Genomic DNA, 9,648 nt, shown 5'->3' with positions numbered 1-9,648 from the left:
TGCCCCCCCCCAGCACCATCCCCTCCCACCGCCACCTCCACCTCCCACACCCCACCTGTGCGCGCCCATGTCCTTGGCCAGCTGCCACAGCAGGTGCGGCAGCGTGCTGGCCGCCACCCGCTCCGCCACCGGCTCGCCGCCCGCCGCCACCGCCGCCGCCAGCGTGTCGACGGCGTAGGCGGCCATGGCGGCGTCTGCTGCTGCCGCGGCGTCCGCTGCTGTGTAGAGCAGCGGCATCAGGCAGGCGGCCAAGTGGTGGGACTCGCCGGGGGTGGCGTGCTCCGACATCACGCGCGTCAGCCTGTGGGGCATGTGTGTGTTTGTGTTTGTGTGTGTGTTTTCGTTAGGAAAGCATGTCGGGAAAATGGTCGACAGGGGTCACTCATGTGTTGATTGGTGGACTTGTCCTCCACTTGTTCCCACCTCCGCCACCCATACCTCACCTCCACCGCCTCCGCCTCCGCCTCCTTGCCTCCGCCTCCTCGCCTCCGCCTCCCACCTCCGCCTCCTCCCCTCCGCCTCCTCCATCTCCTACCTCCACCTCCTCCCCTCCGCCTCCCGCCCTCCACGCACCTGAGCAGCTCCCACTGCAGTTCCACCGCCGGCTGCTCGCCAATGCCGCTCACCGCCGTCGCCACCTGCGCCACCGCCGCCTGCAGCCCCAGCCCAGTCAGCTTGGCGCGATTGGCGGCGCTGCCCGCCGCCCACGCCGCCAGCAGCCCCGCCGCGATGCGCTGCAGGAACAGGCTGCTGCCGCCAAAGGCGAAGCCGGCGCCGCCCAGAGCGCCGCTGGCGGCGGCGGCGGCCGCTCCGCCGCGGCCGCGCAGCTGCGGAGCAGTTAGGGACGCAGATGTGCGCGCATGGGGTTAAGTGCGGGCGGACACTATTGAGGCCGCAACGCGCCGTCCGCCTTCCAGCACTGCACACCACCGGCGTGTGCCACGCCCTGGCCCTGCCCCTGTCCCCGCCTGCTTCCTATCACCACCAGTTCAACCGCCCCGACATCCCACCATCCAACCACCACTACCAGCCCCCGCCGCTCACCACCTCTACGGCCGCCTGCAGGTCTGCCGTCATCGCCTCCTCCGCCGCTCGCGGCTCCGCCGCCCGCGCCGCCAGCGCCGCCGCCAGCGCCGCACTGGCCTCGCCCGACCCCACCGCCCGCAGCAGCCGGGGAACCGCGCCAGGCCGCTCCAGCAACAGCCGAGCCGACTCCTCTGCGAGGGGAAAGGTGAGCGGTGAGGTGGGTTAAGGTAAAGGACGCGGCGCCCGTTCAGGAAGGGCATGTCAGTCTTTCAGCAGCGCCACGTTGGCCCAGTCGGGCAAAGCCGCCAGTCGGGCTGCCCAAACGCGATGACACCCTGCGCCCGAGCCGGCGCGCACTCCCAGCCCCAGCCCGGGCCCAGGCCCGGGCCCCAGTCCCAACCCAAGCCCTGAAATCCAAGATCCAGGATCCCACTGCAGACCGACTCCCCCCCCCCGAGATCCCAAGCCACAACTCACCATCCTGCAGGATGCTCTCAAGCGCTCTCTCCGCCGCCAGGGACCGCCGCGCTGCCACACGCGCCGCCGCCGCGTCCTCCTCCCCCGCGCCGCCCGCGGCCGCACCCGCCGGCGACGGCCCCAGTCCCAGGCGCAGCCGCCGCAGCTGCGCCGCCACGCCGCTCTCCCCCGCCTCCCCCGCCTCCCCCGACTGCTGCTGCTGCTGCTGCTGCTGCTGCCACAGCCGCTGCTGCTGCTCCCAGAACCCAGCCACGCCCTCCGGTCCACATAAGCCGCCGCCGGCTCCACTGGCGCTTGCTCCGCCATCAGCCGCTCCCTCCGGCAACCCAGGCAACCCCGCTGTTGGATCTGCTACTGCCGAGGAGGGCGGCGCCGCCGCAGCTGTAGCCGCTGCCGCTGTTGCTGCTACTGCCGGCAGTTCGGGATAGGCCAGTTGTAGCAGCCAGTCCAGGAAGAGGCCGCCGCCTGCCGCCAGCAGCTGGCGGCGCGAGGGCGCGTCTGCAGCTAGGTCGGCGACTGTGGCGGCCAGGGCAGCACTGAAGCGGCCTGTGCGTGCGCGTGGTGGAGGAGAGCGGCAGGTAGGTAGTTTGGTACAACCCTCAGGCATACCAACAGTTGCCAGCACTATGAGCGTGCGCCATCGCCCTGCTCCGTCCCCTCGCTCCCCTCACCCCCTCACCCGAGTCGAACTGCCGCCGCTCCACCGCATCAATGGAAGTCCGCACGGCAGTCCGCAGCAGCGCCCCCGCGACGGTGGATGCGGTGCGCACCGTCGATGCCGCCTCGGAGATGCGCTCCTGCGGGCAGGTTCGGGAGCAACAGCACGGTCAATGGATGGCGGAGCGCTGTTTTACGTGTCCAGGGGTGTCACGGGAGCTGTGGGAAGTTGGTGGGCCGGTACCGGGCCGGGCGGCCGACCGATCGATGTACACGCATGCGGACGTGTGATGTTGGCGGGACACCGTGTCAGAGCCGGATCGCATGCTGGCAGCTAGATTGATATCAGCAAGTGGGATATTGGCAAGATGAAGTTGCCAATTGCTTTAGAACGTCTCCCGGTCGCCCCGCCACGCGCGCTGGTCGAGTCATCCTTGCCCCCGCCCCCACCCGTGCAATTTGCTGCTTTGTCGTGCCACGCTCCAGAGCCTCCTCACGTAGCCGTCCTTCCAGAAGCACAAGCCCAGCGCCCGAAGCAGCCAAGGCCCAGAGCAATTTTCGGTGCCTTGACGCCCGCTGGCTGTACGATAACGCCATTAGGCTTGAAAGTACAGGCGCTCAAAGGCGCCAAGGCGCCTAGTCAAAGCGCGTGCATTGTTGCAGCAGGACCTCTTCTCGTTGGTCGATTGGTCGCCAACAGCCAACGGAGGCTTTGCCAGGTAATGTTATGTTCACAACATCAAGACACAAGCGCAATTGCCGTATCTAGTGTTGCAGAATTCAAAAACAAGCGCTGCTGAGCGGCAGGTTTCAACTTTCAGCTCAAGCACAGGCTGTGGGGCTGTCCAACAATGGTTATTCTACAGTTAGAAGGCGAAAGCATAAGATCAGTCTGAAGTTGAGAAGTCCGTCGCATCCGGGCACGGCTGACACGCGTGCTTATTTTGCACGGTCCCTGGAATCCCCACGGGTTCGCCCGAGCTGGAAGTTAGCCCGCGCGAACTTGATGACCAAACCTTCAGGGGGTGAGCAGGGGGTGACAATTAGAGGGGTCCCGCGCACGCCAGGGGAATGATAACGAGCACACCCAGGCCACCAGCAAAGGCAGCAATCATATGGTATGGTATGGTGCATCCCTGGGGCGCGCGAGCGAAAGGCCGCCAGGCCTGCTCGGCAGGGTCCACACATGTGGGCCTAGCACGGCTTGCTTCCAGAAGAACATTCACTGAACTGCAGCCATGGATCCCCTGCCAGGACGGAACGCAACAGTCACGTCCGCATCACCGCTTTCCATCCATGTGTGCGTGGCGAACCCGACCTTCGCGCCTCCCTGTGCCACCCGCTCCCCTGGACTTGCCACATGAGTCGGTCGTGCCCTGCGTGCCGGTGTGGCGCTTGCGCGCTACATTAAACTTGCTCGGCACCCTGCCCAGTCTCAGGGACACTTGGCATTCCGGAGAGAATGCGCAAGCTAGCACCCAAGTCGGACTTGCCGTTCAGCATCCATCCGCAAATGTGACGTTTGAAGCCTTCCTCGACGTGTTCTTGGCAAAGTCTGGGCGCAGAAGAACAGAATTGGGTGACGATGCCATTTTCAGTGTGCTTACCCCGCTTGCCTTCCGCATGCTCAAGCTATTTCCATTTCTTAGGGGGCACAGTTTTAATGGACAAACGCTTTCTATAGCGATACCCTCGCCCACCACTCTTGTTTGTGCGTTAGCGAGCAAAGCGATATGCATCGAACGCGTAGCTCGCCACTTGAGGCGTGCAGCAATGGGGGTACGAGCGAGAAGGTAGCGCTGCTGGTAGAAGAGGAGCCCGTCAAGCCATCGCCTGAGGACCCGGCCGAGCTCGCCGCACAAGCTAGCGCTGCCCTGGAGGCGTCTAGGCGTGCATTTGCCTGTCGCGTGGTCGCTGGTGGCCTCGGAGTGCTCTTCATCGTCCTCCTCGCGTGTCAGGGCCTGAATTCGTCTACATCTCCTGATACAGCCCGCTCCTTCAGCTCGCACTGCCTGTCCAGCTCGGGCGGAGGCGTGGTTGGGCCGCGCGGCAGCCTGCTGCATTTCGACCCCAGTTGCACGGTGGAGCTCAGGGTGAGACCGGTTTCCGCTCGCGCAACGGGCGGGTTCGAGCGGGGTGGGCTCGGCAAGCCCGAGTCAGCCGTGGGCACAGCGCCAGGCAGCGCCGCTCAGAGGAGCGGGGTACCATGCGCTGCCGACTTGAGCTCGGACGCACATGAGCCGTAGCCCCCCGTGCTCATCCACAGTGCTTTTTGTACTGCAGCTGTGTGTGGGGGGTGGGGAGGAGGGCGCATTCAGCCCTGAGGGAGGCGGGGGGCCGGCTGTGTGCAATCGAGTTTCATTCTGTTTGAGGGGCCGGACTGGAGGCGCCACGGGTGCGGGGAGGGAACTGAGGTTCAACCGTGGTATTCCGCGTGCACCTGTCTGGCCAACCCCACGCTCCACCACTCCGCTCCATTTCCCCCCGAAACCCCGCGCACGCCCCGCACCAACCCCTTCCACCCACCCCAACCCTAAACCCCCATCAACGAACCCCTTCAGGAGTACTTTGACGGAGCCTACTTTGCCGAGGTGCGCCGCGTGGCCGACGCCGCCACCGCCTACTTCCGAGCCCTGGTCGCCCGACAGAACCGGCAGGACCAACTCGCCGGCGCCGCCGCGCCCCGCGCCAGCCGCGGCACCGTCGTCTTCGACATCGACGAGACCGCCCTCTCCAACCTCGACACGTTCTTCTCCCGGGCGGCGCCCTGGTCGCGGCTGCTGGGCATGGGCCCCGCCGCAGACGACTGCGTGCACCCGCACCTCGAGTACATGCCGTTTGCCGGCGCGCCGGCCTCGCCGCCGCTGGTGCTGATGGCGGGCAAGGGCGCGGCGGGCGAGGGGGCGCCGGGCGCGGCGGCGGGCGAGGGCGGCGCGGCGGCGGGCGGGCCGCGGCTGTGTGCCTCGCCGCCGCTGAAGGCGATGCTGGACCTGTACGAATTCCTGGCTGCGAGCAACTTCACTCTGGTGGGTGCTTTGTGTAAAGAGAGCGTACGGGACACAACACTGTACACGCGATGCGATGCTACTGCGTCACTTTGTGTATTTGTGTGTGGGTTGCACCGGGGGTTACACGGCAACACGTAGGGGGCTTGAGAGGGGGCTTTGCAGTGGCCGGTAGCGGGACGGGGCGAGAGAGCTGGAGGGCTGGTATGGAGGAGGCTGCTGCCGCGCAGCAGGGAAGGAATGCCCCATGCCCACGGGCCGGGTCCCCCCTCTCCCCTGGTGACGTACAGTATCTCGCATATTTGGCTGCAGCTTCTCCTTGCAGCGTTTCTGTTTCCTTGTGGGATTGGTTCAGAGTTAATCCCCCTCTCCCAGCGTCGGCAGCTGCTGCGGGCACCGCGCACCGCCTCTCCGACCGGCCGCCTAACTGCGCACCTAACCCGCCCATCCACGTTGTGCCCCACCCCGCCCCATGCGCCCTGCAGGTGTTCCTCACTGGCCGCAGCGAGGACGCTCGCGCCCAGACCGCCGCCAACCTCGCCGAGGCCGGCTACGGCAACCTCTGCTCCGCGCCCTCCGGAACTGCCGCAGCGGCCGCCGCCGGCGCGTTGTCGCTCTCAGCGGCGTTTGACGCCGCCACCGCGCCCAGTCGCAGCAGCGGCGCCGACGGCTCCGCCGGCGGGCCGCTGCGCCGCCGCCAGCTGGCGCAGCAGCAGGAAGCTACAGCTACAGCCGCCAGCGGCACCGGCAGTAGCACCAGCGGCCTGGCGGCGCCGTGCTATGAGGCGTTGCTCATGCGCCAGGTGGGCGACGAGCGGCTGGCGAGTGTGTTCAAGGCGGAGGCGCGCGCGGCGCTGACGGCGGGCGGCGCTGGCGGCGGACATGTGATTGTGGGCAACATCGGCGACCAGTACAGCGACCTGGTGGGCGAGGCGGCAGGCGCTGCGTCCTTCAAGCTGCCCAACCCGGTGAGCGGGCGATGACATGGGGAGGAGGGAGGGGCGGAGGATGGGAGGGGAGTGGGAAGAAGGTGAGGAGGAGGGAGTCAGGAGGCAGGTCTTGATGGGGCTTGGGGGCTGTGCGGATGTGGCGGGCTAGTGGCGGGGGCTGGCCTCTCGCTGCTTGGCCAAGCAAGGGGCCCCGCTGCCTGCGCGTGTACGAGACGAAGTGAACTTACAACTTACAAGACAAAATACACTTGGATGTGTGCGAACGGTGGCCGCTGACTTCCTTCATCGCTCTGTGGTGCTGCAGGTCTACACACTACTGTAAGCGCACGGCACTGCACGGAGCGACGCAGCGGCGGCGACGCCGTTGTAGTTTGACGTGTCTGACATCTTGGAGCAGATGCAATGTATGGGACTTGAGAAGGCCGGGACCCGGACTCCCGGAGGAATCTTGGGCGCGCGAGTGATCACGGTTCAGTTGCGGTGTGCTAGCGCGGAGGCCGCCGGCGGCATTGGCGGGCAGCACGTAAGCTGGCAGCAGCGCGGTGGTTGACGTCGCGACCCCATGACGTATGTATTTCCTACTTGGCTTGAGGCTTGAAGCGTGAGGCTCAGCGCCCGTTTGCAACCGACCATGCACGACGGCGGTTGGGCACTGTGTCGGTGGCGGGCAAGGCGTGCTGCGGGCGCATGTGGCTATACAACTAAATACACATGCACGTCACGCCGCCTGCCACTGGGTTCACTGGTAGCACTGGTATCTGCATTGTACTATGCGTTGTTGGGCATGTGTTGTATGATATGACTATACCGTAAGCGTGCTCGCAAGCGTGCAGTCTGTGTTTAGGACAGTCGTGCATCACTTGCAAGGGTGTTTGGCACACTATACCGTAAGAGGTTTCGCGGGTGTGCAGTCTGTGTGTCAGGACAGTCGTGCGTCAGTGCATCAGGACAATGGCGTGGATGAACTCGGCGGCCAAGTCGGGCCATCGCCGTGACACAGATGACAGCGGGCGGGCAGGACGTTGCGCATCCGAAGGCATCATTGCAGTTGCTTGACCGGCCGGGGAGAGTCACAAAGCGAAGTGTGCTGATTTTGACAATGACGTGTCTGCGTGGTGTATCGGGACGACACGATGAACGGGGTTTTGGCGGGTTAGGGTTTGCGTGCGGACGAGGAACGACTGCCGGCATGCGGCTCAGAGTCATACGGAGTCATAGCTCTGGGGTATCGATTACAGACGAATGCGGTACCAGAAGAGGCTGTAACATTAGTTTGAGGACGAGGTCAGGCTGAGCTGTTACCCTGCAAGCGGTGCGGAACTGGGGCGTTTGGTGATTTGGGTACCAGCGATCTGGGGGTGGGGCATGGCATGACACGCAACATCCTTAGCGAGCCCAGCGATCTGCACCGGACGTGTAGCACGCCACTCGAGGCGTGCAGCCATGGAGGCTGCGCTGCTCGCTGAAGAGAAGCTCTCGCCCACAGGGGTGCCTCTGCAAACCCTGCTTACACAGCAGCGGTGTGTGGGCGGGAGGGGCATGAGGGAGGCGGGCAGCCGGCTGGGTGGGGCTGTGAGCCTGGCGGTGAGGGGAAAGGCTCCTGGCCGTTTACCGAGCCCAGCTGCCTGAGTCCTTCCCCCTGGCACATGCGCACCAGATGCGATGACACGCAACACCCTCGCGTTCCTGTCCGCGCAACAGCCATTCCTGGCCAATTACACCTGCTCACAACCTTGCTCACAACAAACAAGCAGCCCAAGCCGGCCCTAACGGAAGGCCAACTTTACATGCTTACCTTTGCCCGTCACAGTCGCTGCTATCGCACTAACGAGATACCCTGTCATGCTGCTGACGTTTCACCAAGTAGTCGTTCGTCATCTCTGCTTCTAACTTGCCAGCGCTCAGCCCTTTGCCCATCCGTGTCGCGATTCGCGCGGGAAGGCATCCGCTTTGTCTGCACGCAATCAAATATGGACGGTTTAGCTCCTACTCAAGTTGGCTCTGATGCAAGAAATACAGCTCCAGCTACCGCTGGGGCGCCCGAGGCATCAACGTCGGCGTTAGCACCCGCGGCCCCGCCCACCCTCGAGTCCCTACGCGACCGCCTCCGCGAGTTCGCGCAAGAGCGAGACTGGGAGCAGGTGCGTTAGGCGATGTACTGAGTCACTGCTCTGAATGCACGCCAAGGGGCCGCCGACTTACACCGCAACGCCCTTTGGGAGGGAAGCAATCACTGCCGCGTGCAACAGGTACGCCTCTCTTCACCACCCCCTCCACACCACCACCTCCCCCTCCTCTCCCCCCCTCTCCACCACCTCTCCCTTCCCCACCACCTCTCTCCTCCTCTCCCCTCCTCTCCCCCCCTCTCCGCCCACCTCCCCCTCCTTTCCCCTCCTCTCCCCTCCTCTCCCCTCTTCTCCATACCCGCAGTACCACACGCCCCGCAACCTGCTGCTGGCCCTGGTGGGCGAGGCGGGCGAGTTGGCGGAGCTGTTCCAGTGGCGGGGCGAGGGCGAGGCGGGGCCGGGGCTGCCGGGCTTCAGCGCCCAGGAGCGGGGGGCCGTGGAGGAGGAGCTGGCGGACGTGCTGCTGTACCTGGTGAGGGGAAAGGGGGGAGGAGGGGCGGGGGGGGGGGGGGGAGAAGAGGGTTTGGAGGGTGAGGGGCGAGGGGGAGAAGAGGCTTTGAGGGCTGGGGTATGTGAAAGGTTGACGTGGCGGTGTGGCTGCTGAAAAGCCTGGGCGGAGAGCCGAAGCTCCAGACTCTCATGCCGCGGTGCCGCATCCGCCACTGTAGTATGCGGAAGAGCAGGCGCCTGTACGCGCTCATGTGTCCCTGTGTGTGTGTGTGTGTGTGTGTGTGTGTGTGTGTCTGCGTGTGTGCCCCACCTCACGCCACGCCCCGCACCCGCGTGACCGCTGCTCTCCTCATGCCCCCAGCCCTCCACCCGCGAACCCCCTCCTCCTGCGCTCCCGCAGATCCGGCTGTCCGACGTGTGTGGTGTGGACCTGGGCGCGGCCGCCGCTGCCAAGATCGCCAAGAACGGCGCCAAGTACCCGGCGGAGCGGTGCCGAGGCAGCGCCGCAAAGTACCACACCTACCAGGAGATGCAGGCGGAGGCGCGGCAGCAGAAGCGGGGGCGCGAGGATGCGCAGGCGGAGGCGGAGGAAGAGCGGGAGGGGGGAGAGCGGGCGGGGGGAGAGCGGCAGGGGGGGCAGGGCAGGGAGGGGAGGGAGGCGGATGGGCCGCAGCGGTGACGGGGGCGGGCTTCGGTGGGAGGGAGTGGGGGGCAGCAGGCAGCACACTTGGCGTCGTGTGTGTGACAGCGGAAGGGGGTGGAGCCTGAGCCCAGGTGTGGCTGCGCCTGGATGGGGCGAGCGCAGCAAGTCGGTGTGGGGGGTGCCAGGCGCTAGGAGGAGGAGACAGGCCGCACGCGGAGCTGAGGATTGAGCAGCTGCTTGGATGGACCTCGATACACACGACCGCGACTGCGACCGCGCAATGGCGGAACTTGAGGAAGGCACACAGTGGACAT

General features: G+C 65.8%; 3 protein-coding genes across 3 annotated transcripts in view; 2 read left to right on the top strand and 1 right to left on the bottom strand.

Annotated features, from left to right (window-relative positions):
• Window positions 1–3,015, bottom strand: part of CHLRE_16g686501v5 (uncharacterized protein) — a 10,512-nt gene extending 7,497 nt beyond the window's left edge. Inside the window, exons 1-6 of the mRNA XM_043071576.1 lie at window positions 2,611–3,015; window positions 2,183–2,300; window positions 1,504–2,049; window positions 1,045–1,217; window positions 574–827; window positions 56–301 (exon numbers count right to left, since the gene is read on the bottom strand). Of these exons, the coding sequence (XP_042915920.1) occupies window positions 56–301; window positions 574–827; window positions 1,045–1,217; window positions 1,504–2,049; window positions 2,183–2,300; window positions 2,611–2,757 (1,484 nt within the window). The 5' untranslated portion in view covers window positions 2,758–3,015. The remainder of the gene's footprint in view (window positions 1–55; window positions 302–573; window positions 828–1,044; window positions 1,218–1,503; window positions 2,050–2,182; window positions 2,301–2,610) is intronic.
• Window positions 3,016–3,675: 660 nt separating this feature from the next.
• On the top strand, window positions 3,676–7,591 carry CHLRE_16g686500v5 (uncharacterized protein). Its single transcript, XM_043071575.1, has 4 exons — window positions 3,676–4,253; window positions 4,722–5,186; window positions 5,651–6,133; window positions 6,420–7,591. Exons 1-4 carry the CDS (start codon window positions 3,894–3,896, stop codon window positions 6,435–6,437), a joined length of 1,326 nt encoding a protein of 441 aa, XP_042915919.1. The 5' UTR covers window positions 3,676–3,893; the 3' UTR covers window positions 6,438–7,591.
• Window positions 7,592–7,855: 264 nt separating this feature from the next.
• CHLRE_16g686552v5 (uncharacterized protein) lies at window positions 7,856–9,641 on the top strand. The gene is made up of 3 exons (XM_043071581.1): window positions 7,856–8,256; window positions 8,546–8,713; window positions 9,092–9,641. Exons 1-3 carry the CDS (start codon window positions 8,086–8,088, stop codon window positions 9,368–9,370), a joined length of 618 nt encoding a protein of 205 aa, XP_042915918.1. The 5' UTR covers window positions 7,856–8,085; the 3' UTR covers window positions 9,371–9,641.
• Window positions 9,642–9,648: the final 7 nt, after the last annotated feature.

Source organism: Chlamydomonas reinhardtii, chromosome 16 (genome assembly GCF_000002595.2).
Source record: "Chlamydomonas reinhardtii strain CC-503 cw92 mt+ chromosome 16, whole genome shotgun sequence".
Taxonomy (NCBI): Eukaryota; Viridiplantae; Chlorophyta; class Chlorophyceae; order Chlamydomonadales; family Chlamydomonadaceae; genus Chlamydomonas; species Chlamydomonas reinhardtii.
Note: the sequence above shows the minus strand (reverse complement) of the source record. Positions and strands in the feature narration are given on the sequence as shown.

Bases quoted from the DNA above. Each gene is read 5' to 3' on its own strand.
- CHLRE_16g686500v5 (XM_043071575.1), top strand. From the start codon at position 3,894: ATGCATCGAACGCGTAGCTCGCCACTTGAGGCGTGCAGCAATGGGGGT. The intron at 4,254-4,721 runs GTGAGACCGGTT...GAACCCCTTCAG, and splicing joins GTTGCACGGTGGAGCTCAGG to GAGTACTTTGACGGAGCCTA. The intron at 5,187-5,650 runs GTGGGTGCTTTG...TGCGCCCTGCAG, and splicing joins CTGCGAGCAACTTCACTCTG to GTGTTCCTCACTGGCCGCAG.
- CHLRE_16g686552v5 (XM_043071581.1), top strand. From the start codon at position 8,086: ATGGACGGTTTAGCTCCTACTCAAGTTGGCTCTGATGCAAGAAATACA. The intron at 8,257-8,545 runs GTGCGTTAGGCG...CCATACCCGCAG, and splicing joins AAGAGCGAGACTGGGAGCAG to TACCACACGCCCCGCAACCT. The intron at 8,714-9,091 runs GTGAGGGGAAAG...GCGCTCCCGCAG, and splicing joins CGGACGTGCTGCTGTACCTG to ATCCGGCTGTCCGACGTGTG.